Source organism: Lutjanus erythropterus, chromosome 2 (genome assembly GCF_056507025.1).
Source record: "Lutjanus erythropterus isolate fLutEry1 chromosome 2, fLutEry1.hap2, whole genome shotgun sequence".
Classification (NCBI taxonomy): domain Eukaryota; kingdom Metazoa; phylum Chordata; class Actinopteri; order Lutjaniformes; family Lutjanidae; genus Lutjanus; species Lutjanus erythropterus.
Window position 1 is genome coordinate 40,055,902 of NC_139318.1, and position 27,877 is coordinate 40,083,778.

A 27,877-nucleotide genomic window follows, 5' to 3' on the forward strand; every position below is an offset into this window, starting at 1 on the left:
AACCACTTAAGCTAGCAGCAAAGCAGGAATACCAGCAACAAGTGCGGACATGTAACATCCTGGATATTGACCGTTTTGCCTCTATGAAGAAGGAGAAAATGACCATCTTTATAATGTGAGTTAAGCTGTAGATTTTTCTGCAACGCTGGAATGTAATTAAGTACAATATGCTGCAATGAGTAATAAATTAATCATTAGTTGTTCAAAAGATAATTAATCGCCAACTGTTTTGATTGTTTATTAATAATTTCAGTCATTTTTCAAGCAACATTTGCTGGTTTCAGCTTTTAAAATGTAGAGTTTGCTGCTTCTCTTAATCATTTATGATAGTAAATGAGCGGTTTTTGTTTTTGACTTAAACCTTTCACTTTTTTTCCTCTTTACATTTCATTGACTAGGCTAACTGATTAATCAATTAATTGTGAAAAAAATCAGCAGGTTAAACAATAATGACAATAATTTTTGGTTACCATCCAAAGTTTCTGGTGACAGAAGTCATTGTAGCATGTCAATGCTTTGTTTCTAATATGCAGTTAGCTGTCTTAGACAAGTCCAGATGGGTTTAAATGCTTAGAATAAAAGAATATATAGGAAATAATTGCCCTTATTCCATAGATTCTTGCTAAAGGATCCAATGACACTTGTTGCCATGGATACCAGAACATCATTTGGCTGAACAGAGATGATTTACAGATGTGGCTGATAAACTGATTTTGTAGTTGGAACATGTACTCTCAAAATAGAAAACAATTATTTCTTTTCTACCTCCAAATAATTATTATTTTGGTTAAGTTCCCCATTGTAATAAATTAATTTCATTCTCTACTTTTATTTTACATCAGAGAAAAAAAAACAGTTGCAACTTCTATGTTTTCAGATAACTTTATTTACGACAAAGGTATTGAAAACCATTTCTAAACACCTCCTTATACCATAACACCTTGATATCTCCAATTAGTTGTATTGTTTTATTGAAACTTTTTTGGTCAAGTTGCGTCAGTGTTCAGCTGTTTCCTTTCTTTTTGTCACAGTATTATTTTCATACTTCTTAATTTTTTCATCCTCCATTCGTTTCACAGATTTCTAGCATTTATTATGTCAGTCACTTGTAGCCACCTCTTCTGCTTGTATGTGTTTGTTACAGCTGGATTAAATTTACTTGCTGACAATACTAAGGCTACTGTCAGCCTCTCTCTCTATATTTATATATTATATTTTGAATGCAGAACTTTTACCTGCAGTGGAGTATTTTCTCGGTGTAAAGGATGTGAATACTTCTTCCACCACTGGATACATGCACTGATTCTTGTCCATGTGAATATCAGCTTTTAATTATTATCTGTGATTGGATACTGCAGTTATACCGAGTACTGTTTATTTTCCAGCCGTTACAGCATGTGTCTAAATAAAGAGACTGGGGTGTTGAAACCTACTGAAACATTATTTGCTTATTGTTTCATTGCAGTAACAGACCAAGGAAGAAAATTAACTTGGAAATCCACTAATGGCCTGGCTCCTCTCACCCAGATGATGGAAGTGACACATCGGGAGATGAGTCGAGCTCAGCGGGGTTCAGGTAAGGCTTGGATCTTTCTTGTTGGTGTCGGCAACAGATGGCACTGAGTACATGCATGTTGTGGCCTGTTTGTTCCTGGTATAGCCTTAAATATAGCCTGAGGCTTAGAGTTAATTAATTCCTACCAGTCCTACCTGTGCTGTGACACTAAAAGATATTTCAAAGCCATTCATTCTGAACAGTTTGTCACTCTGATTTAATTTAGTAATTTATAAAGACAATGCATAATGATAAACATTTATTTAAATATGCCAGTAATAGCCAGCTGGCTAATTTTCACCTCTCTTAACGATTCCTCAGATGCAGTAGAAAAACAAAGAATAATGGACAAAAAGTATAGGCCTAATCCTTTTTGACTAAGTATTTGCAGGAGCTATGAATTCACAGGAACTAAAGCCCAGAAACAGGAAGTCCTGTTTGTGTTTCCGTTGAAAAACATTGAAGATTAGGCAAATTAGTCCGTTGACAGGTAAAACAAGTGATGTTGGCTATTAAAATACAGTTTCCATGCATGAGGAAACAACAACACAGAGTTGGTGTGTTGTTCTTTGTATTTACTGCTGCACGACTCAGGTGTTTGAGTTAGATTTAATGAATAAATGACAAGAAAACAGGAAACTTATCAGTTCTCTCCAAAAGGACAATCTGCTGAGTGTTTTGTAGTTGTCCGCCTGTTTTTTTGTGATCAGAATTTTTTTATTTTCATTTTAGAACAGACAAGACAAACCAACAGACAACAACAACAACAGTGCAGCAAACAAGCCAACAGGTAAAAAAAGTAAAAGTAAAACATTAAATAAATTCGTAACAGTGATAACTGAAAGCAAGAGGCAGAAATACTAAAGCAAAACAGAAATTATTATAGAGTGAAGACTCACTATCCACCATGAAACAGTTTGTTCATGTGAAAAGGGATGTGCTTTCTTATTCAATTAAATGTTGCCTTTTCTAGATGGCACCAGGAATACTAATTAATAATATTTTATTAATGTACAACGCCGGTTAAATGCTGTAATGCTGCAGGGTCCATGCATTTAGTGAATTGTTGTCATGTTTTGTAGGATAATGTGTCATGTTCATAATGTCCGGTGCAAAGTGCCTCACTTGCAGTGGCATTTCACATAGGATTTCATTATTGAAGAATGGGATCAACGGCTTCGGATTGTTTATCACTTCATATTACCTGTGTGACGTCACTGTCACCAGTGTGGCTAACGTTGGCTGTGTGTGTCCAAGAGTCTCAGCGGCTGTGGTGTGATTAGCCTCACTCTGTGCAAGGAGTCATGGTGCTCTCTGTCCAGCAGAACTGCACCTGAGCACCAATGTTTTCATGCTACACAACATTGTCATGTTTCTCCGCTGCTGAATTTCGGCAGTTCTCTTCTTTGAGTGACAAATTTTTGTCAGGTGATGTGTCACAGCGTCCCCTACTGCCAGGCAGTGAAAACGGCAATTGATGGAATATCTCGGCGGGGGGGAGAATTGTGTCTTCAGTGATGAGATATCTTGTTAATGGTGGGGGAAAAGTAAATATTGACTCTAGCAGCTTCCAGTGTTTGTTTACTGTGCAATAGTACACAAGCTGAAGCAGCTGGGGTGTTGCGATTGTTTCTGTGCCAGTGGAAAGCACTAACCCCCAGAGCAGGGACGTTTTTGGAACCAGGAAGTATGGTCAAGGAACTAAATGTAGTCCATGGTTCCTGTGGTCAAAAGAGGTAAAGGTCTTGTAAAAGTTTCTGATCCCCTGCTAAACAGGCTAGTAGTTTTTGAGTCAAGTTACTGGACTGTTTGGTGAAAAAAAAACTCCAGTAGTTTTCTCCATCTTTTCCTTGTCATGACTGGTTGCACTCCATCAATATGCTTGTTCTCTCTGGGCAGTTCACACCAGTGAAATCTGTGATAGAGTTCATTTCCAGAAGAGTCAGTGGAGTGGAGAATCTATTCCCAGGGAGTTTTAGGAAATCTGATGCTGCTCCACCAAGGCGGAGGCTTACCTGTGTGCCCTCCAGGGAGTCGAGGCTTTGTGCTGTCTGCTGGAGCCTGAAAAGTGAGAATACTCACCCAAGTTTTATGATGTTTTTGTGATCAGTGTTTGCCCTTCAGCCCACTTCAAAGACTTGGCTGGGTGAAGGCGGTGTTGTAGTTACCAGACACACTGATCCTGCGTCTTCTGGACCGCAGCTTCCTCTAGAGATCCCTTTGTTCAGGGAGACGCTGGTTCATACCTTTCCAAGGACTTTAACAGGACTGACTACTAAAACCCCTTTCATATATGAATTGCAACTCTGCTCTTTTGTGCACACTCTTAACCCTGCCTCGTCAAAAGTCTGTGCGTGAGCGAGTGGGTGCGTTGATGACATAGAACAGTGTGGAGCTGCTTTCTACTCTTTCATTGATCGTTTCATTTTCATACAGACTGCCGATCAATATCAGGCTACATGAGTAAGTGTTGTCTTGCCCTCTCAGTCATAATATAATATCCACATTACTAATGATTATTTATCAAAAAATCTCTTTGGGTTCATATTTTGTGACCGTAATATTTGATGAAAGTCATCCCTGCAGCATCAAGGTGTTTGGTCAAGAATATTGCGATTTTTACTAATTTTATCACCTCAGCCACTTCCATCCCTTAGAGTGTACAACATATAGTCAGTGACACACTCTCACACCTCATCCTTTTCACAAAATACTACACAAGAGGCACAAGTTGACTGGTTTCCAGTTTGTGTTACAGAAAGCATATAGACCCCTGGCATTGCAGAATATGTTTAAAAGTGAGGTTCCCGATTTGGACCCAGCCTTTGACTGGGATACAGTTTAGTCTAAAATATTTCAGTCACAGAACATATTTAACCCCTAGGAATCTGAAAGCTATTCCTGATCCTTCCTGTTCTCGGTGCCCATGTGATCTGGGAATGTCCTCCAGTGTCCAGGTTTTGAGAATGGTTGTTTCTAACCTCTCTGAGATGTTTGAGGTCAGCATTCCTTGCTTGTTTGTTTTACTGTTCATCTTGTAGGTTATCCTGTTGAATTTGAGTCTAGCATGTTGCTAAATGTAGCTGATCCCTCAGGCTGGGATGATGTTGGACTAATTTTGCAATACTTAGAGGCAGTTAAGAGAACTGTGCAGGGCTGGGGCAGTTTGTCGATGAAATGCATGAGTCTGAGGATGTAGGCAGCGATACAACAGTTCATGAAGCTTGTGGCCGGTCAAGGAAACAGGGCGGGACAATTAAGCGAATTTCAAGTTCAACTTTGGCTTCTCGCGATCATTAAAACAAGATAATCGAAATAAAACGTATTGTGCAGTATGCCATGGTGCAGTGTTGCATTTTGTCTAGTGTTGTACAGCAGCGTGCTTCCTCTCCAGTCGGTTTTGGTTTAAACTCATTTTGATTGGATTTAAGGAAGCCGGCACGGCGGGACAGGACGCTGTTGAGTTACATGTTCGCTGCTGTTTTTATTCCGCATAATTGTCAGCTGTTTTAAGCAGAGAGAGGGAGGGAGATGAACGCACACTTTTTACAGCGCTAACACAGAGCTGCACTAAACAGACACACACACAGAGACAAACGGGAGGAGAGAAATCCTCCCCACAGACAATCTCACAGGACTTTGATCATTTTAATTTATCTTTATCAGAGGAAGCGATGGCCAGGAACATATAAAAAGGTAATCAAGAGGTTATCAGCTCAGTGTGTGATTGTAAACAAGCAGAATCAGCTGATGACCGGTGTGTTGTTGTGTTGAGTCACGCCTCTTTTGATTTTGTGATGTTGGCTCACAGTGTAAAAGGCCACACTGTATAACATAGTTGGTGATATTAATTTTTATTTATTATATACATTTCTTTTTTCTTTTTTTTTTTTTTTTTACAAAAAGTGAAGCGAATGGAAAATGCTGCTACATTTCCAATAGAAAAAGGCTGCGGTGAAACAGGCGCGGTAAAAAAAAGCTGGTACAGCAGTACTAGGCCTTGCTGCCGCACTAATATTAGCCTTGAACTTCTCCAAAATGAACAAAAAACTCAAGCTTCAAGCTGCAACATATATGTCCTGAATAATTTCGGCCCTGTAAAACTCAGGCAGGTGATTTTTACTACTTAATCTCGCAGAAAAATGATCTTTCACAAGCTCTTGGTATTTACCCTGCGATCAGCTGGAATATTCAGTTGAAGCAGAGGCTCATTCTGTTGCTCATGTCAGAAATTTGAATCACCTGCGTCACCTTCAGACATCACTTTACTGTGACTGGATTTACCAGCTGGATATTTGGGCTGTCCCTGACTAAGATTTTCTTTAGTTGATAAAGATTTGCCCATCCTATACAAATATTCAACACTTCATCCTTTTTTTTTTTTCAGTGCAGTGTGCCACACTAAATTCCTGTATGAGCCTACATGAACATGTTTTACCAGATAGACTTTGGTTTTAATGTCTTTTTTTTCATGATTTGTGATGTGAAAATATCAATATTTTCATGGAGTCAGATAAATTAAAAACATGCACCCTCTGTTAGGACAGTGGAAAGAACAAACAAGATGTTTTTGGTGAGTTTTATTTAGTTTCTGAGTTTGAATGAAGCTGATGATGATGATGCAAAAGGATTCTGCTGACGTCGGTGAGATCAATCAAACAGCTGTTTCCGGTTAAACAAAATGTATCTTACTCTTTAAAATAAGGTCTCTCATTGTCGTGATCATTTCCACAATATTGTCAGACATTAACAATAACAATCTGAGCCTGCCAGTGGCGAAAACAAGTGCAAACAACAAACAAATAAGTGTCACCTGCTCTCTCTGCGTCCTCTGAGCGCTCTGCAGGTGAAACTGGATGAGGTGTCTGACAGCACATCGGGCTGTTCTGCATTTCCATAACCAGTCTCATCTTCCATCACAGTTAGTTTTGTGGTTTGTGGTGATTTAGAGACTCGGTTTGTAAAGTTTACGACCTGTCATGCTGTTGCATCGCTCTGTGAACAATGACGCAGATAAAAAAGCATGAGCTGAAACTTGTTTACCAACCACTCCTTTCACTGTCTCTCAGCTGACTGTGTAGTCCAGAGGATGTTTTTTAAGAAGTACACCAGCTAATATAGAAACATATTTATTATTCCCTTTAATTCATCATTGAAATGTTCTCTCTGTGCATTTTTATAAGCTTCTATCTGTTTTATCTTGTAACTGTAATGCACACTGACTGACACAGGAAAGAAAAACAAACGCTCGACTGGAAGAATCTCAGTTGACTACAGGTCACTGATTTGAATCGGCAGCTATCAGGGAGCAGCCTTACTGGAAACATGCTGTGGAAAGTGGCAGAGGACTTATTAAAGCATCCTGCAATGAATGAAAGACCAACAGGTGTGTGAAACTATGGAGAGATAAAGAGACACACGCAGACAGGACAGGGGATCTCCACTCTCATCAATACAGATCAGCTGATGCATGATCAGCACTACCTGTCATCAGTTATTGATGTTGTGGAATTTATCGTGGCGAGCACTCAGAGGAGATCATGATTCATTTGACAGTGTGGATGAGGCTGGAAGTGGATTATTCTTGTCCTTATTTGAAGACAGTATGAGCAAAGGTCAAGAACTGGCCAAAACAGCACAGACTGTACCTCACAACAGGTCCACCAGTGTGTCTGTGACCAAGTGTGATAGGCATGGGAGGAATGCATGTGTACCCAACTCCCTCGAAGACTGGAGAAAATGTAACCACCATTGTTTTCAGACAAGAGGTAATTTTGTGGAAAGTATCAAGGCAGTGAGATAACGGTGTCTTATCTATTCAAGTTATAAATAAGTGATGATGGGAGTCAACTCACATTAAAGAGAGAGTTCACCGAAATATGAAAATTGAGTCATTATCTACTCGCCCTCATGCTGATTGAAGGTCGAGTTTAGTTTTTTAGTCCACAAAACACTGCTGGAGTTTCTCAGGAAACACTGTTGCAGAATCTCCCAAACAATGGAAGTGAATGATGACCAGTTTTCAAACATAAAAAACAAACGGACAACAAAAACATAAAAAGGCTCCATACTGCTCGTCTGGTGTAGTCCAAGTCTCCTAAAGTCCTGACATGCTGTTTGCACATCGTAACAATGCACACTCAGGTTCAGACTGTGCATGAACGTGGCTCCAAACTAAGGATCTCCAGTAAAAATTCAGGCTAAAAACATGGTGCATATTGGGCGAAGTTGACTCTAGATCCTTATCTTGGAGCCACGTTCACCTGCGTGTGCACACCATCTGAACTGGTTGTGCGTGGTGTGATACTGTGTGCACAAAAGTAATCGGCATGTTTGGATTTAGGAGACTTGGACTACACCGGAAGAGCAGTATTGAGTAGAGTTGGGTGATACGTTAAAAATGACCATCGCCAGGCCATCAATCAGCCATTGGCGATATCTTTGTCCCCCCTCCCACCTCCTCCAATCCTCTCCAGTCTCAGCTGGGAGATGTGCGCAAGTGGTGAATTCACTACGTTACGCACACTGTGTACATTCAATACGTCTTGTAGACAAAATAAGCTCTCAAAGTGTGTAGAAATTAAATATTCTCACACTTACACACTTACTTTTCTTTTTAAAAGGAGAAACCGTACACCTTCTAAATTCATGTTTCTGTCTTTTACTGAACTAATACGACCTTAATTGGCTCATTAAATCCCCAGAAAATTCACTTCATTCAAATTCGACAGAAAAACACAACCACCAATTCTGGTTTGGTCAAATTAAAGCCTTAATTCAGCGTGTGAAAAGAGTGCAAAGAGTCTGATTGTGCAGGCTGTTCCTCTCACTCCTCATCCAGCTCAGTGCACTCATGGCCCATGAGTGGGTGTGTACTGTGCCGCTGGATGAGAGCGCGGTGCGGAGCTGCAGACCATTACATCAGCAAAATAAATGACAAATATCGCCCCCAAAAAAGCAACCAGCAATGGATTCAGCCCATCGTCAGTAGACGATATATTAGTCCCATCACCCAACCCTAGTATGGAGGCATTTTCCAGCTCCAACCTGTTTGAAACTTCTGTCCAATTACTTTCTTTGGGAGTTTCTGCAACAATGATTTACCGTGAAACTCCATCAGTGTTTTGTGGACTAAAAAAAAAACAAACTAAACCTGACTTTCAATCAGTATGAAGGTGAGTAGATAATGATTGAATTTTCATTATTTGGTGAACTATCCCTTTTATTTTGAAGGTTGAAAAGTTGTGGTGTAGAACCTGAAGACACCTGGCACAGCTGAGGAGTCTTCAGCGACACCAGCCACGTCATTCAGATTCACATTCACAGTAAGTGAATTGATAAGGATCTTGTTGACAGATGAAACCGAGCGATTTGAGAGTCATTCTGCACGATAAACCATCATGTGACCTGATGGGAACAGAAAACATCTGGATTGTTAATCATTTCTAAATAAAGCCTCTGATGTCTGTGAATAACCATCACGACTGCCGACCGAGAGGATGCTGTCACACCAACAAACACTCTCATTCAGGAGCTAATGAGGTGTGTGACGGTGCCGCCTTGATGTCAGGGAAACATGGAGGTGCGAAGAAGCTTCTCCAGGAGAAAGTAGGCCGTGACGTTCTTTTGCTTCAGTCGTCAGCTACATTTGGTTATTGTGCATGCTTTGTCAGGTGAGCAGGCTGTGACTGACGTCTTCAGTTTGTGTTTTACAACTTCTTAACAAACTTTGCTGATTTAATGGTCTGCAGAGTGGCAGGTGCTGCTGTCGCTGAGGACGTGAGAGTAAAACGGCCTGTAGGGTCCGGTTGTTTTCACATCGAACACAGTGAATTTAAGGATTTATTTCGACCAAATTGGTGATTGTTACAACAGTGGAGAGACGGGACTGGATGGTTTTGGGGAGTTTAATTGAGTTGTGTTTTATGGAGTTTAGAAAAAACTTTAATTCAGAAGGCGATCTGTTTGTTAAGGGAAAAAAATGTGAGAATATTTCCTTTCTTATCATTTTGTTTATTTTGTCGCGTCTCTCACACATCTCCAAGGTTTCACATAGAGGTCACATGATCGGTGGTGGACATAATGAAGTACTTTTACTTGAGTACTTAAGTACATTTTTTGAGTATCTGTACTTTACTTGAGTATTTTTAATTTTTAAAATTTTTTTTTAAACTTATTACTTTCACTCCAATACATTTCAAAGAAATGACTCCACTACATTTCTAGGAAGGTTGTCGTTACTCGTTACTTTTAGGCTCAGCAGAGTTTTGAAGTCAGCTGTTGCTGTTTCTTCTTTTCTAAAATGTGATTGGCCGCACGCTGCGTTCCTCACAGAAGGAAACCAATCACAGAACCCGCTCTCAGGTGGGACTAATGTAAAAGCAGAAATGCATCATCCAGGCGCTCTGTAACAAGCACAAGCAAGCTCTCCATCTTTTATTCAAACAAACTCGGTAATGACGACGGCAGGAGGAAGACAAAATTAAATCTCAAGACGTTATGTTATGTATATGCTGCCCCTGAAGCCAGAAAGAAATCTCAGTTATTTAACAGACCTGGAGAACTTCCTACAGTTGGCTTCAACGTGGTGATTTTAATAGTTATATCAGAAAATGACAATAGCTGTCCTTTTTATTTTTGATTGCATTTTTATTCTGAAGTTTTTATAGGTGTTTCTATAGACTTTGTGTAGCTGAGTGGTTCTATAAGCAAGTCAGTGCATCATCAGGTGGTTTCAGAGTTACAAGGTTCTGTAAATGCACTGTGAAAACAATACAGCAATGTATTGATATCAGTGGTGGACAAAGTACTTGACGCCAGTACTTGAGTCAAAGATACTCCTGGTCAAATATTACTCAACTACAAGTGAAAGTTGCTCAGTCAAAACTTTACTCAAGTTAAAGTATTAGAGTACTTGCTTTTAAAAATACTTAAGTATTCACAAGTACATGTTTTTAAAAACACTTAAGTATTCAAAAGTACAAATTACAAAGTACATTTTCTAATATCAATACATGCTGTATTGTTTTCATGATGCATTTACAGGAGCTTGTAACTCTCTGAAACCACCTGATGATGCACTGACCTGCTTGTTGAACCACTCTGCTACACAAAGTCTGTAGAAACACCTATAAAAACTTCAGCATAGAAATGCAATCAAAAATTTAAATAACTGAGATTTCTTTCTGTCTTCAGAGGCAGTATATATACATAAATTATGTCGTATTTTTCACCCTTATAAAAACAATCCAACTTTAAAAGCTACCTGGAATAATGAATAATTATAATAACATCTTGAGATTTAATTTTGTCTTTCTCCTGCCGTCACCATTACCGCTTTTTGTTTGAATGAAAGAGGGAGAGTTTGCTTGTGCTTGTTAGTGAGACTGGACGTATTTCTGCTTTTACATCAGTCCCATTTGAGAGGAGCTAATGTGATTGTTTTCTTTCTGTGAGGAACACAGCATGTGACCAATTATATTTTAGAAAAGAAAAAACACCAACAGCTGACTTCGATGTGTTCAGTGAAAAAAGTAACAACAACCTTCCTAGAAATGTAGTGGAGTCAAAAGTACAATATTTGTCTTTGAAATGTAATGGAGTGAAAGTCATAAGTTTCCAAAAAAACAAATACTCAAGTAAAGTACAGATACTCAAAAAATGGACTTAAGTACAGTACTCAAGTAAATATACTTCACTACTGTCCACCACTGATTGATATTAGAAAATGTACTTTGTAATTTGTACTTTTGAATACTTAAGTACTTTTAAGAGCATGTACTCTAGTACTTTAACTAAGTTAAATTTTGACTGAGGTTGAGTACTTAATCCACCACTGCCCCTGATGGTGTTACAACTAACCAAATCGACCTCATCTTAATCAATGTGAAGTGGCACAGGTCCAGTGTTAGTGGTCTCTGTTGGCATCTGCATGTCACAAGCTCTGTCTGGTGACATTTTATATCAAGCTGAAACTCTGCAAAGTAAAACTGCCGTGTCAATGCAAAAGACAAGGTGACACTGGCAAACTGAAATGCCAGAATATCAGTGAACAGTTTGTGCTGGAGATGAGAAATCGCTTCGGTGCTCTTGATGCTCTGGCTGATTCATCTGATGATGACCATGATATTCACACCAAATGGGAAACCATCAAGAACACCTGTGTTCAGACAGAAGAGAAAAACAAAGACTGGCTGTTATCTGGCACTTGGCAGAAAATTTAACCAAAAAAAAAAAAAAAGAACCAAGAGGCTGAGCACCAAGTCGCTGAGGCTCCAGAAACAAGTCCAGAAAGTGTTTAAGACCAAGGATAAGGAGGCCAAAAAGAGTGCAAGGAATTACAAAAGGGCCTTTGATGAGATGCTAGCAGAAGCAGAATGTGCCGAACTACATAAAACATGTAACAAGACAAAAACGATGTTAAAATGTAGCAAGATGAAAACAATGTAAGATGAAAAATGAAGGAAAAGACAAGATGAAACATGATGATGTGACGTAAAAGACATAAGACAAAAACTGACCGATGAAAATGACATGAAAGATGTAACAAGATAAAAACACTGTAAAAAAATCAAATGAAAATATTTAACAAGATGAAAACGACAAAATGAAGAATGACGTAAAAGACAAAACAAGATGAAAACGATGCAAAAGACGTAACAAGATGAAAAATGATGTAATGAGATAAGAACTCTGTAAAAGATAAAACAAGATAAAAACAATGTAAAAGACTTGAGATGAAGGAGATGCTAAAGATGTAAAAAGATGAAAATGACATTTAAGGGAAAATAACAGCAGACAAAACAAGACAAAAATGACGCAACACAACGTGAACGTTAGAGACGCAACAAGATGAAAATGACATGAAAAAAAGAGACATACAAGACATAACAAGACAAAAAAGATGTTAAAAATCTAACGAGACAAAAATGACATAAGAGATAAAAAACAATGAAAAAGATGGAGAGGCAGAGAGAGAGAGAGAGAGAGAGGGAGACTCGACCATGGAGTAAAAGAGGTTCAGTTTAGTTTTGCACAGAAACAGCCAGTAGAAATGTCCTTCAGAGGACGACTTTTTACTTTTATTCTTTGAGATCGTTTCAGAGCCTGTATTTTTTTTCCACTTTTATTTGAGTAAAGAAGTTGAATCTGTCTACTCGAGTACAGAATGTGTGCACTTTTGCCACCTCTGAAGAACTCGTCGTCCATAATGGTGATAAGTCGCAAAGTGTTTTGTTTTTTTGTAGTTGGAAGTTTTTTATTCTTGTGTTTTATACAACGAGACTTGTGTTATAATGTTATAATGTGTTGAAACATATGTACAAAACGTTCAGTCTCCTGCTGGTTGTTCTGACACTTTCAGAATCATTACCAGTTTTGCAAATGGCCCCCAAAAATATATATTTAAATTAAACTAGTGTCATTAATGTGCTAGTCGACCAGTGGCTTAAACTGACAACTACGTGTCGACTTGGTAGCCCTAATATTTATATAATATTTATATTCCGGTTGTACATAAGACTGTAGGCTACAGGCAACATATGTAGTAGGCCTGCATTTCGCGCAATTCAGTGTACCGTCTATTGTCCCCACCCCCAAAAAATCGAATGCCGCCCATTGTCAGTAAACCTGCCGTCGGGTCTGCAGTGGCGGCAAACAGCCAGCCAGCCTGTAGCAGTGGAGGTTGGGGTCTTCGGTCTTCACCGGCCCCCCCTTTCTCCCCCACAGCGTTCAGCTTCTCAGGCAGAACCATTTCCAAGCTGCTCCGCTCTGCAGCCGCGCAGCTCTTTGTGTGTTGGGGGGGGAAGGGAGCTCAGCAGGCAGAGAAACAGCCGGAACGGTAACCTCCGCAGCTGCTCGCGCTCCATTTTGGAAAGGTTACCTCGTCACAGATATTCTCATCTCGGTGTGGCTTGAATGTGTAATTACACTCCACGTAGACTGTGTGCAATGCTCTGAGCTGAACTGTCAAACCAATAAACCGTCTGACAGCCACATGGACGGCAGAGGGAGGAGGTCAGGCTTGTTTTTGTGTCTTGAACGTCAGCAGCAGAGGTGGAAAGCTATTTAAAGTGAAGGTCTACAGAGAGAGGAAGCGTTTGGGGTTTTTCAGTGCGAGCCAGCCGTAGACGCAGCAGAATAACAACAATCTCTTTTTCTGCCTGGTTATTCGAAAAGACGAGCCGAGAAGCAGAGGAAGAAGAAGAAGAAGGACGAGAAGAAACAAACTGGCTCCTTTCATCGTAAACAACATGGCTGCTTTTGCACAGAAAAACCAGAGTGAAAAAAAAACTGCTGGCTGTGTAAACAACACACATTTCTCGTGTTTAGACAGCCACAAGGAAAATAAGGAGTGAGAAGAGAACAGATGTGGAGGCCAATGAGAGACACAGACACATCAAATACAATCAGCCTGACGACTGAAACAGATTTCTGTGGTTTTGATGTTTAAACAAAACGAGTAAATATTCAGTTCTGGCAGCAAAGAAATTAACAAAAAAAAAAAAAAACAACAGAGGATCATAACTTCATGTTGTTGTAATTGAAACACCAGCAGTTCTCAGCTTTGACAGATGTTACCATCACAAGACTGTTCTTATTTGTTTACGTGTAGGGGCGGGCGGAGCAGCATCACCAGACATGGGGGCAGCGTAACCAATGGTCAGCCAATAGTTAAAGCTCAACACAACCACAGGACACAACAAGTTGAAGATCCTGGATGGAAATAAAAATGACATTTGCCGTCAATTAACGGCCACATAGACCACTAATTAAGACCATTAATCGATAATTAATTGATAATTAAATTAATGGCCAACTGTTTTGATAATTGATTGATCAGTTTGAGTGATTTTCTAAGAAAAAAAGGTAAAAATTCTCTGATTTCAGCTTCTTAAATGTGAATATTTGCTGGTTTCTTCACTCTTCGCTGACAGTAAACTGAATATTTTAAGATGTGGACAAAACATTTGAGGACGTCATTTTAGGTTTTTGGAAAAAACTGATCTGCATTTTTTACCATTTTCTCACATTTTAAAGCAAACAATATTAACTGATTAATCGAGAAAAGAAAATGACCGTTAGTTGCAGCCCTTTCTACAACACTGCCTCTTTCTCAAGAACGTTCCTCCTCCAGCGTCGCCGTGTTTGCTGATGTCAGACACTTTTAATTTTCTGTCTTCCTCAGGATAACTTTTGACTGTTGTCTTGCTTGTTTGTTCCAGAGGATGTGTTCCACTCATTCCTGAGAACTGGGGGAAAAAAAATCGTATTTTGAGAGTGCTTTGATTTTTACTCTTCAATTATGCTGGAAAATACATTTTAAAAGATCAAACTCCTGGCTGTTAAATCTTGTAAAAGACAAAAGTTGATGAAATGTTATTCCTTTTCATTTCGCAGCACAGTTGTAGTGAACAGCCATTTTATGTTTGTAAAGTTGTTGACAGTCCTCTTAACTCTGTCACAAAATGTTCAGTTCTTTGAATATATTAACGTTGAATATATCAAAAGAAAGTACAGATCTTCTAGTTCCAGACACAAAAAACATTTTGTTCAAGCTTCATTCGGCATTTTTGTGAAAGACACATTTATAAGCAGAATATCAACTTCATGTTTTTGTTTATCTCTTCATATAATGTGTGTGACATCACTGTCAGCAGTGTGGTTAATATTAGGTGTGTGTCCCGCCCCCCCGTCTGTAACTCTGTCCGAGTGGCCTGGGGGGGGTGGAGCGCCCTCTGCCCCGGCTGCAGTGTGATTCTCTGGGGCTGTGGTGCAAGCAGTCCTGCTCTGTGCCCGGGTCACGATGCTCTCTGACCCGCGGATCTGCAGCTGAGCACCGATGATTTCATGCTAAAGAACATCATCATCTTCTACTGCTGCTCACTTTATAAAAATGTATAAAATTTATAAAACTTTATAAATTAAAAAATAAATAAATAAAGCAGACCAAGACATTTCATAAATCAAATATATATAAATCCTGAGAGAATACATTTTCACCAAAAATTGGAATTAGAGTGTTTGTAGTGTGACTTATGTCTGCTTTACGGACCTCCTGCCACTCGGCTTCTGGTGTCAAATCTGCATTTTACATCTATGATCACCAAAGTTCTTTTTTATCCCGAAGTTATTAAAAGTTCGATTTGTACACATTGTTAATAGTTTACCATTTGCTTTGTATACAGTGTGTATTTGTGTTAAGGTTGTATTTTTGATCAGTTTGGTAATCACATAGGTGTTTTTAAACAGTGAGGTTAGCCAGTTAGCTAGCCTTGCTGGCTGTAAACATGACGAAAACCAAAGTGAAGTTTACAAGGAGGGCGGTCAGCTGCACAGAAGACCTTTTTACACCGATTTCCAGACTTTAAGCTGCCTTTGTGTTTTACACTGACCGAGCAGTGCCGCTGTCTGTGTCTGCTCGGTGCACACAGCTCGGTGTCAGCGCTGCAAACAGTGTCCTCTCGCCTTCCTACCAGCTCAAAACAGCTGACGGATATGTGGAATAAGTTTTTAATTTACCCCAAACAGCAGCAAACACGTTATGCTCACGTTTACAATACAGTGTACGTTTGTCACCCTCACTATTGGCAGCTCTTCCGAGCACAGTGTGTAGAAAAGAGCTATAGCAACCTAATGCTTGTGGCTTAATAACAGTTATCTGTACATCAGAGTGATCCTAACTATTAATACGAAACACAAATACACACTATATACAAAGTGAACAGAAAAAACTATAAACTATATGTTAACATCGACCTGTAAAAAGTGAAGTATTTTAATAACTTGGGGGTAAAAAAGACACTCTGGTGGCCGTAGACGTATACTGAATCATGGGTGGTCCGTAAAGCAGATATATGTCACGCTACATTGTGCAAGTGGAGAATGTGTGTAGGGCTGCAACTTAAGTGATTACTTGCTTGGTCCACAAAATGTCAGAAAATGGTGAAAAATGTTGACCAGTGTTTCCTAAAGCCCATGATGACGTCCTCAAATGTCTTGTTTTGTCCTCAACCCAAAGTTATTCAGTTTACCGTCACGGAAAACAGAAACTTTTCACTTTTTTCCCCCCCATGTATTTCTGTACATAAAGGGGACATAAATGAGTCTTAAGCAGTACTTTGTTTTTCACGTAATGGATGCCATAGCTGATAGAGAGATGGAGCATCACCAGTAGGCACCTCCTACTACATATATTGCTTTGAATATTTTTGTGTCTTCTCTCGTTTGTCCTTACCTGTAACTGTTAGGTTAGCAGCAGTTGTAGCATGGCTAATGTTAGCTGTGTTAGCCTCACTCTCCGCACTTTCACCAGTGGTTTCTTGAGGTGGAGGGGTCAGAGTCTCGTGCTCGTGAAGTTACACAACGATCCATTGTGACTCACAAGAGTGTCTGTGCGCTTGGGATAATAATATAGATAACGTTCACGGGTATGGATAGGTGCCGCACAGTGATTTAGTAAGTTAGCTAAGTCGCATCGCTGTTAAGGTAAAGGCCAACGTTATAGTGATCACCCAACCATACAGAGTACGACTATACAGAAAAATTCATTCTGTATATTTGACCAATCATAGTGCAGTAGCAGTGGGCAGCTACTTTACACACTGGGAAGTCCTCCAGCTGTGAGACATGACCTTGGTGGAGAATTCCAAGGTGCATATCGCCCACAATGCTCTTATGCATTTGGTGCAAAAAATATTTATTTATTCAGTTACCAGTGACAAGACACGTTAATCAAGATATCACAAATGGGGAAAAAAAACAGACACTTGCTTAAAACACCTTTGCCTCTTTGAAATGAGTCTGCAGCTATTTCTGATTAACTGTAAAAAGAAGTATAGTGCTACGCTAAAACCGGCGGTCAGTCCACGACAGTTTGGGCTCAAAGTGAACGAGGACGAGTGTGTTTCATTAAAATCCCTCTCTCCTCTCCCGCCTGCTGCTCTCCAGGTGGCCTCCGTGCATCGTATGCCATTACGTCACGCGGGGGGCTGAGGATAAAGTCAATGAGGGGGAAGTGGAGCTCCTAATGAAACGCAGCGTCGAGCTGTAAGCTAGCAGGCAACGGGCGCGCCAAGTGAGCGTGTGGGAGTGTGTCTGTGTGTGTTTGTGTTCACCGTGGCCTCTGACTGAACTCAGAAACTCTTTGTCCTCTCTGTTATTTTCTTCCTGTCTTTGTACATTGATGAAACAGGTTCATAAGCACAAATTGTTTAGATCAAGTTGCACCGCCTGAAGCAAATTCAAGTCTAATCACGCTGATGTAGAAAATTTTGATGAGAATTAACTGGAGTCCCAGTTGTTTTTACTTTAATATGATTTTTTTTATTGCGCAAATCTGTTATCACAGATGATCTTGTGCATCATGTATGCGTGAACACAGTCAGATATAAAAGCTTTAAACAATCCTAGTCCATCCTACAGCTTTATAAGGCACCTAAAGTCCTCAGGAATCACACCACCTGGGAGGAAGAAAACAAATACGGGTTACTTTCGGTCAATGTCGTCTCTCCGTCAGTATTATCAAGGGAGTCTGGAACCCCTCCAAGGTCCGTCTTATCAGTACCTCCGGACAGACAGAGCCTCCCATCATAAAGCATAAAGCGTGCCAAGTGTGTAGGACTGTGGAGCCTCTCAGGTCAGCAGCCATGAAGCATAAATTAGACATTATTTCATATCCATAAACTGTGTTAATGGGTGAATGAGCTTAGTTCAGTGAGGTAGAAAAGTGCTAAATAAGTGCAGTCCATTTACCAGTAGCGCTGCCAATAAAACCTGCTCAGTATTCTGTATGAAAACTTGATTTACTAAGATCCCAAATAAAGAGTGCCAAATTGCGTGTGCGTGTTAACATACTGCACGTTTGGTTGGTGTGCGCTTTGCAGGTGAACAACGAATTGAATAATTGTGTAAATGACAACAGGTGCAAACACTGTGGAGGCAACAGGATTTAAATGAGGGTTTTGAGCGTTGTGCAGGTTTCTGCCATGAGGAGTTTGGACAGAAAGCAGAATGACTGCAAGCGCAACATGAAATTCGATCCCATGTAGGTGTTAGTGGAAGAGGCAAATAAACATACTGTTGAGCTTCAGCAAAAGGGGAAAAAAAAGTCAAGAACAAAAAGATAGAATTAAGAGAAGATAGCAAAATATAAGGGAGGAGAGGCGAACGCTGTTGGAGAGAAGTGGGAGGGGACGCGCCCCAGTGAAAAATTTAATGTTGCCAAAAGGAGGAGTCAGTCAAAGGTCACTGTTAATTTTCTTTAGGCTACAGCGGCTGTTAATGTTCAGCTCTGTTTGGCTGCAAATAGGCTGCAATAAATGTATGTTTAATCATGATGGGGTTTTTTTGTGATTATTGAATGAAAACAAAAATAAATGCATACTGCAAACAGCTCAAAAAATTACTTTAAATCAGAATGTCTCCTCCTCGCCACGGTAACGGCAGCCATCTGTGGGTGCCGCTCAGCCGATTAGCACATTTCTATCAAACGTATTAAATACAAATGCAGTCAGAGTCACCGGAAATTATTTTCAGGCTCCGTAAATCGCAGTGTGTGCGCTAAATGAACCTATCTGCATTTTCTCTTCCCAGTATTTTGCACACCTTAAGGTAGAAAAGCCCCATATTGCATATTCATTAAGGCAGACGCACTAAATGGACAGTGTGTGCTCGTCTCGCACACCTGAAAGACACAATCCTCAGTGCACACCGTTAACAAATCAGTTTGTACATTTGTGCGGGTGATATCAAGTTTGCACAAGTTTTTACACAAACATTTAGTAAATCATAGTCTTGTTTTTTTTAATGAAGATTCCAGACAATGGTGAAAAATAAATAATATTTTTCATCTTACAAGATGTTTGTCCTCTGAGAATCCAGTGCCTTTGTTTGGCATTTTATTCATAATAAGTGACTTTTTGCACATAGTCTACTTTACACCTGAACATAGATTTAAATTGAAACTCACTGACAGTGATGTTTGTGGTGTTTTCACTCTGAAATAGGAACTTCTATGCGTTTGTTTTGGGGTTGTGTAAGTGTGAAATCTCTCTGGGTCTTCTGCTGCTGATACATCGGTAAATTTCCTTGATAGCCCTCCTCCATTTTGCCCTTCAAATTTGGCTCTTTGTTGTAACCCAAATGTTACACTGCCATATGCAGTAAAACAAATAATTCCTGCTGCCTCAGCAGCTGCAAAAAAGTACCATTCTGCAAAGCTGGTTTGAACTGAGTATTGTTATGAACAGAGTCTGTTTTATGGTATCTGTCCTCTAGAAAAATCTACAGCCAGGGTTAATGACGCAAAACCCGAGACATTATCCACCTGCTCTCATGCAATTGTTTATATCCCTGGGCTGTTCTAGGGTCTGTTGTTTCATTACAACAGGCCGTTGCTATGGACAGCAGGCCGTTGCTATGGATGCAGTTCTGATCATAGACTGTAGATCGTAGACTCCGGAGGAGATGATTTTTAAAATCCATAAAATCATTTTAAAATTGAGTTGTTGTTTTTTTTGGTAGGTAGCCATGTTATAGGCGGGGTGATGTGTGGTGGGCACGTCTCTTAAATAAACCGCTCATTGTTTTTATTGCTAACGTGTGGTTAACGTTATCTTGTTGTGTGCGGTTCGCTCTGTGGACTGGATGCATTGACAGATATTTTCTGTTGAAGTGCTGCAGTAAACAACGCTGTTTTCTGTTTTACAGTAGTCTTCTGAGTGTGCAAGTTCACGGATGAGGCTGATAACAAATATATACGTTCTTTTTTTTTTTTTTAAGGTTCAGTCATTTCCTAAAACAGCTGTTACATGTTACTGAAACAGGAGGAAGTAGTTGACTTATTTGGAACTATTTTCAGTCATATTTGGCACTCTTAAGTGAATATTCCCGGCAGCAGGAAGGTGTGAGACTGACTCATAATGAGTTTCACTGTGTGTCAGTGATGATGAAGGAACATGTCACCTAGTCAAACAGTGTTTCTCATTGTTTTTAATAGTATTTGGACAACAACAGAGCTCTATGGCACAGAGGAATAAGACATTACAGGATGTGAATTAAGAAGCAGCTCTGCACCTCTATGCAGCTTGCTTTGGCTTCCTGGACTGACAAAACCTGGCTTGTGTAAAATCTGCCGAGCATCAAAAGGCACAGAAAGTTCAAGATTTGCTGGTGAAGAAAGTGGAACATTTTGCAGCTAAAGATTCAGATATTTCTCTCAGGCGTTGGTGGAGCCCAAACCAGAGCTTCATCAGAGCTTGTTTGATGAGAACAGCTGCTTTCTGCTGCAGGAAACACTGAGATTGAACAAAACGTTAAAGGGACAGTTCACCCAAAGATGTTTTTCCCCTGGCCTGTAGTGTTATTTTCTCCAGCTAGATTTTTTTGGCATAAGTTGCAGAGTTTCTGATATATCGACTTTCTTTCTGGTAAAAGAAAGTAGTTCCTATATGAACCTGTTTACATGGAGGTCTGTGGAAAATCTTGAAAAACCAGAACATGATTTTTGAAAACAGACACTGGTTTTGAATTTTTCAAAGGTACTTCTGATGCTTTGAGCCACACAAGTGTCCTTTAGTCCAATTACATTGGAGGGAAGGCAGACATCTCTACAGCCGATACCTCCAAAACTCTGCAACTCACATCAAAACTATCTAGAAAAGCACTGCACAGGAAGGAGGAAAAATATGTAGTTTTCATTTTGGGGTGAACTGTGCCTCTCGATGTAAAACTAGAGGCTAAAATGCATCATAGAGCTGCAGAGTTGGTGACAGTCTCTCTGTGTGTAAACAACTTCCAGAAACACTTTCACATTGCACAGAGTCATTTGATCCATTGCTGATAAATAGTATTGATTTGGTTCTCCTCCCAGAGAGCATCTGAGTTTAGTAAACAGAGAATTTTCATTTCTTATTTGGAGTAAAAGCTGAACCATGATGAAGCCAACAAGTAAACAGACAGCTCCAGTTGTATTGATACGACAGGTTTCTTTGATGAGATGTTATAACATGAGAAGATGACAATAAACAGGTTGTTTAAAAAATGTAAACACGCAGCTCCAGTTTGACTGGTTCTATTGGTCCAGGTCCAGAATCTTTGGAGGTTCTTCAGGTTCTTCTGGCTCCACCTCTGGACTGGCCTCCTGTAGTGGGGAGAGGAAATAGTCAAACCAGGAAACCCACATCAAACGTACACTCAAGTATGTCCACATACTTTGGTCATTAAGTGAATATTTATGACCATTCAGAGATTAATCCTGTCTGTGTGTTCAAGGACAGTAGAGGGGAGGACAAGGCAAAGACAACAGGGAAGACAGATTCATGCACAGAGGTAAAGGAGAAATATGATTTCAGTCTCTTGCTGAACTCGAGAGAGCAGAAAGTGTCCTGGACTTAATGAGTCTCTTCACCTTTGACCTTTACAGTTTCATATAGAGGCTATAACCTCTGAGGGTAAACAAGAAGCCAGTTGGGTTTTTTTGGCTAATTTTTGGGGGTGTTTTTTGTAATTTTTGCTGCTTTCCACTCTTTTAATGCGCTGAATTAAGGATTTAATTTGACAAAACCAGAGTTGGTGATTGTCGAGACAGTGGACAGACTAACAAAGACGGTTTTAGTGAGTTTAACACATTTTTCCTGTTAATTTTGAATGAAGTGTGTTTTAAAAGGATTTAACGAGCCGATTATGCTTTTCTTAGGCTCAGTAAAAGACAGCAGGGCTGCACAATTAATCGTAATTGCAATAAAATTGCAAGAGCAATATCCACATTTTAGAACCAAATCAAAAGACAAAATGTATGATTAAGCATTATAATGAGGTACTGTAGTGCTGCATAGATGACCTGGCCTAAAATTTTGTTCTTCAGATGAAAGAAAACATGTTAATTTGGTACAGACCTCAATAAGAATATTTAATTTCTTGACATGTTGTGACGTTATTCAGTTTATTGGGCGTAGTCAACGTACGCAGCGTACAATATTTGTTAAAGGCAAAATGTGTCAAAAACCTTTAAATGAATGAATGTTGTGAGACAGAGATGTCCTGTCCTACAAATTAGATTCTACAGACTTAAACCATAGTTATTTTAACATGTATTTCAATCAAAATAAAAAGAATAATGTAAAAATTATCATTACCTCTAATATTGCATATCATATCACAACTGCTATACCAGTCCAAATAATCACAATTAGATCATTTTCAAAATCGTTCAGCCCTACTGATGACTGTCTTCATCAGCAGGAAGTTTTATAAATTCGCCTTTTGGATTTTTTTCACCCATGATTCTATTTTTTACAGCAGCAGTTGAGCTGCAAGTAGGAGACTCCTTGTTAATGATGGAGCCGATTAAATCGTTCGAACCAATGTGGCACTGAATGATTGAAACCAACCAGGTGCACTAAGGAGCGTTTATAAAACAACTGCGTAAGTAGACATGCATATTAAACAGGAGACTCTCTGCTCTGCGCAGTAACACACAGACAGAGTGTGACGGTCACACAGACTGCAGCAGCTGTGCGTACAGGAGAGGGAGGGGGAGAGCGCGGCAGAGCGTGTGGAGATCGTCCACTAGACCAAGTTACTCGATCACATATGGCGTCATTCTCTTGATGGATAAAAAAAAAAATGTTAAATGGGTAACCAAATCTACTTTGACGGCCGTTAATTTACCTGGGCGGCCCTCAAAGGTGCTAAGATGCTACTTTGACAGCTGTGAGCGCTAACAGCAGCCATGTTTGTTGTTTACATTCATAATGGTAACGGTCAGTGTCAGGCAGTGTGTCTTCATGTGTTTTGACTGAGTGGCTTTGGAGAAGGAGCTGAATGGTGGGATTTTGTTTTTGGATGGATACTTTCAAAATCTATCTTGTGTTCACTGGTTTCTCCAACGTTGCCATCAGGGTTCAGCATTAACATTTTTATCATTTGCCTGGTCAGGTAAGTTGGTCAGAAATCTGCTTGCCTGAAGTCGATGTTTACTTGCTCCTGTACAAATTGTTTGAGTCATTAGCTGTTTCAAAAAACAACAATTAAGTTAACTGTAAGGTCGTTAAATGTCTCATTTTGCATAAAACCCAAAGATATTCAGTTTAATATGATGATGATCAAAGAAAAGCAGGAAATCTCCATATTTTAGAAGCTAAGAACAGCATTACATTAAGGATGAAGTGAGTTGCTGAACCAGGCAAGTGGGCGAGTCTTATCGTTGAGCCCTGACCACGCCTACTAGACTAGAGAAAGCGACTCAGCACCAGCTAAAACACGAGACGTTTCTCACTTCTTTGCTAATGATAAGTAGCATTGTACCTTAGCAAAACTGTGCACTTTGCCAACCTCATAATGTTTCACATTCACACTCAGTTTTCTTCGACTCACCCCAAACGGCTCGGTAAAGGCTCTGGAGCCGCTGTACAGAGGGTTGGGGATGGAGACCAGCGTGGGCTTCTTCCTGCCGCCTGCTGCACCATCCTCATCCTCATTCTGTCACAGAGGAAACAACAGGAATGACTGTCAGATGTTGGAAGGGCGACTGTAAACTACCAGCGGCTGAATCGGGCTCAGCTCTGATTATAATTTGTAATGTTATGAAAAATGTTGCGGTGATTAAAGCACTGATTTGGAGACGTGCAGACTTTAAAGGGATAGTTCGGATTGTTGAAGTGAGGTTGTACGAGACACTTATTCATAGTCAGTGTACAGTATTGTAGTCAGACAGCTTTTGAAGCTGTATCACTCTTTATATCACTCTCACCAAAGCAACCAGACTCCTTTGACAAAACCTGTAATTTACATCACAGAGCTCTGCCGCGATCAGTTAGTTAGTTTGTGTTATTATAGTAATTTGGTAACACTCATCTAACCTTTTAAAACAAGTAAGTCATACAATATTTCAAACTAATTAACTGATGGAGACAGTGGTAGACCAGCAGCTCCATTTTCTGTGGGGTAAAATTACTGTTTCTGTCAAAAGAGTTTAGTTTGTTCGAGAAAGTGATGTTTGTCTTATTTAACAGTGGTCTTCTGTCGGAAGTCTGGCTGTCTGACAGCAAGGTAACACAGTGAAAATATTATAAATATAGCATATACTTAAATTGCAGGTAACACACTGACTATGGATAAGTACGTCATACAACCCCACTTAAACCAGACAACACATGATTTAAAACATATTTCAGTTAAATTCAACTTTGTTTTGAAGAAAATGACTTCCTAACTGTATTTATTTATTTTATGGCAGCATAGAAGCAGCAGATATAACAATAACACACCAGTCAAAACAATACTAGAAGGAAAAAGAAAACTAAGAACAGAGATTCCCGTGGAGTGGCCAAGGAAGAAAAGCTGTTATAAATCATATTTTCTACAACTTAAAAGGGATAGTTCAACCAAAAATGAAAATTCAGTCATTATCTGCTCGCCCTCATGTCGATTTAAGGTCTAGTTTAGTTTTTTACTTCACAAAACACTGCTGGAGTTTCACAGGAAAAAAGTGTTGCAGAGTCTCCCAAACAATTGAAGTGAATGGTGACCAGTTTTCAGATAGAAAGAACAACCCAAAAAAAAAAAAAAAACCTCCATACTGCTTGTGTGGTGTAATCCAAGTCTCCTAAAGCCCCAACATGCCAAGTTGACTTGTAAGACGTCATTTACACCATGTTTTCAACCTAAATCTTAACTGTATATCCTTAGCTTGGAGCCATGGACACCATCTGAACTTGGTGTGTGTTCAGGCAAGAGCTGAAGAGAAAATATCTAATTGTGATTATTTTGATGTAAAAACTGGTCACCATTCACTTCCATTGTTTGGGAGATCCTGCAACACTGTTTTCCTGTGAAACTTCAGCAGTGTTTTTTGGACTAAAAAATGAAACGTGACCTTTAATCGTCATGAGGGTGAGTAGATAATGCCTGAACTGTCCCTTTAAATGAATTAATAAGTTAATTAAGGGATGTTACTGACAGCTGTTGTAAAAATGTGTCCTGTAACCTTGACAACTAAAAACAGTTTCACTTTTGAACCAAATCCGGTCTTGCTTTAACCTGCAGGTCACCGAGTCGGTGCTTAGAACAATATCAGCTCACATCAGCTCTGTCACTGTGTGTGTGTGTGTGTGTGTGTGTGTCTGTCTGTCTTACTCTGAAGTAGTGGAAGCGGAAGGCGTCGGTCTTGTTTTTGAAGACGTAGTAGCCGAGTGCAGCCAACACACACATCAGCAACAGCGATACCAAGATGGCCGACACTGTGCCACTTGAGTGGGCGTGGCCTCGGGAAGCATGAGGGGAGATCTGGAGACGACAGGTGAGACAAACACATGAGAATCACTTGATATATGAGGACGTCGCACCGAACCTTTTAACCCTCACCACACACACATACTTCATCTGTCCAACTCTAATTACCATGGCAGCTACACTGTGCTGCACTGTCACCATGGAGACAGAGCGACCCTGTGTGCTGGGTCATCATTTTACCAGAAGAAGACATAAGAATATTCATCGAATTAAAATGAGCCACTCTGGCAGCCATTTTGTTTTTCATCACAGGAAGAAGAAGTTGATCACAGGATGTGGAGGGAAGACATAAAGATGGAGCTCTTCTCATTTCCCTGTTTTGTGTCTCCTCTCTCCTCCTGCCTGTGACCCAGGAATCGATCTCAGCCCTCTTGAAGGTCTCGATTTTCTAAAATGCATCTCGGGGAGAGAGGAGGCTTGTCAGAGGAGCTGTCAGCGAGGATCCACAGGTGCGTCCTTAAAGGAAGTCCCATGATGTATAAAACAGGTGTGACACACAGCTGGAAGATCCAAAGCATGGTGGGAGCAGGACTCTACAGATGTAAGTCTTCCTTTTATATTCCCGTTAGTATTCCTTATTATGCATCATGTATTACTCCTGTATTTATTGTTGAATGAAGGCTACAACTGACAGAGACATAAAATAAGCTCTAGTTGTCTACAACGAAACAATCAACAAACAATAGTCTTCTGATCAGGACTCGAGTTTAGTTTAATTAAATAAAATGACCTGGTTTAAGGAGGTTCTGTGATACTCGAGTGTTGTGTTTACCAAACTGAACGCTGTGAGTTTGACTGTTTCTGACCTCATGTAGGTGTGTGATAATCTGATGATGCTCAGAGGAGACCATAAAACAGCAGCACTCAGGCCTGTTTGTGGTTAATCCTCCAGGCTCCATGTTGTCTCTCATCTGACCCTTGGGAATGTGCTCAAAAAAAACAAAAAACAAACAAACAACAAAAAAAAAAACACCGCTGTGATTTCAAAAAACAAAGAAAAAGAAAAAACAGAAGTTGTTTATATAGTTCAAATGGTGAGGATCATAGAAGGAAATAGTTCTCCAGACACTGATTTAGAGAGAAAAAATAATGTGACATTCTATACTTAATGAATGATATGGATGGTGTTTGAGTATGGTTGAATCTTTTTATTGACTGTATTCGATTACATATTGTTGAAGCTTTTTATGTGGTCTGTGAAAACGAAAAAGACCATCTGTAGTTATGTTATTATTAGGAAAGGGGCAGGTAATGTAAAATTTATCTTCCTCCTGCTTCTTTTTCAGTCATTGAATGTGTATAAGTTGTTTGTATTAGTGTACTCTCTGTTTTGTTAAATAGTTGTTGGAAAATACACTGAAATGAGTGAAATAAGCAAATTTAAATTATTTTTATATACATAGATATTTGAGTTTGTTGCAATCTATGTTTGTCTTTTTATAATGACCATAATTCTGTATTTTTTTAATTGCAATTTATAAGTGTTTCACAGTAATTTATGGAACTGCCAGACGGCCCCATTAATTCAGGTGTGTTCCTCCCTTCACGTGTCGCAAACAGCAGTGAGTGTTTTTCGCCGCAGTGAAAACGTTGTTGAAAAATGCTAAACACCTGCAAATATGAATCAAAGCTAAAAATAACTGTTAGATGAAAACGTGTTGTGAATTTTGCAGATGATTACATCAATAAATTTTGACTTTTGGACTTAACAATGTTCTGGAGTTATTGGAAATGTTTGGATAACACAAACGAGAAAGAGTCCTACTGTTATGACCCTCGGACACTTGTGGATTTATGTCTGTCGTTTGCTGCAGTTTTCTCCCTCCTGCCCTCAGTGAGTGTGTGTGTGTGTGTGATCTCTCTCTCTCTCCCTCCCCCTCTCTCCACTGAGGAGTGTCTGTGTAATTGTGAACAGGTGGGGCCTGGTGATTGGCCCATTCAACTTGATTGCTACCGCAGGATTGGTCGGGAGTGTTTGACATGCGTTAGTAGAGTAACTATCCTCCTAGGAGAGTTTTGTGGAGGTTTTGT

At 39.7% G+C, this 27,877-nt stretch overlaps 1 protein-coding gene and 1 long non-coding RNA gene across 2 annotated transcripts in view; one reads left to right on the plus strand and one right to left on the minus strand.

Annotated features, from left to right (window-relative positions):
* The first annotated feature begins 1,465 nt into the window (after positions 1–1,465).
* Positions 1,466–26,796, plus strand: LOC146332129 (uncharacterized). The gene is made up of 3 exons (XR_014772080.1): positions 1,466–1,576; positions 25,698–25,853; positions 26,200–26,796. It is a non-coding gene; the product is annotated as an uncharacterized LOC146332129 (long non-coding RNA).
* Positions 21,013–27,877, minus strand: part of stab1 (stabilin 1) — a 96,767-nt gene continuing 89,902 nt past the window's right edge. Inside the window, exons 68-70 of the mRNA XM_084739564.1 lie at positions 25,691–25,840; positions 23,930–24,034; positions 21,013–21,695 (exon numbers count right to left, since the gene is read on the minus strand). Coding sequence (XP_084595690.1) covers positions 21,627–21,695; positions 23,930–24,034; positions 25,691–25,840 — 324 coding nt within the window. The 3' untranslated portion in view covers positions 21,013–21,626. The remainder of the gene's footprint in view (positions 21,696–23,929; positions 24,035–25,690; positions 25,841–27,877) is intronic.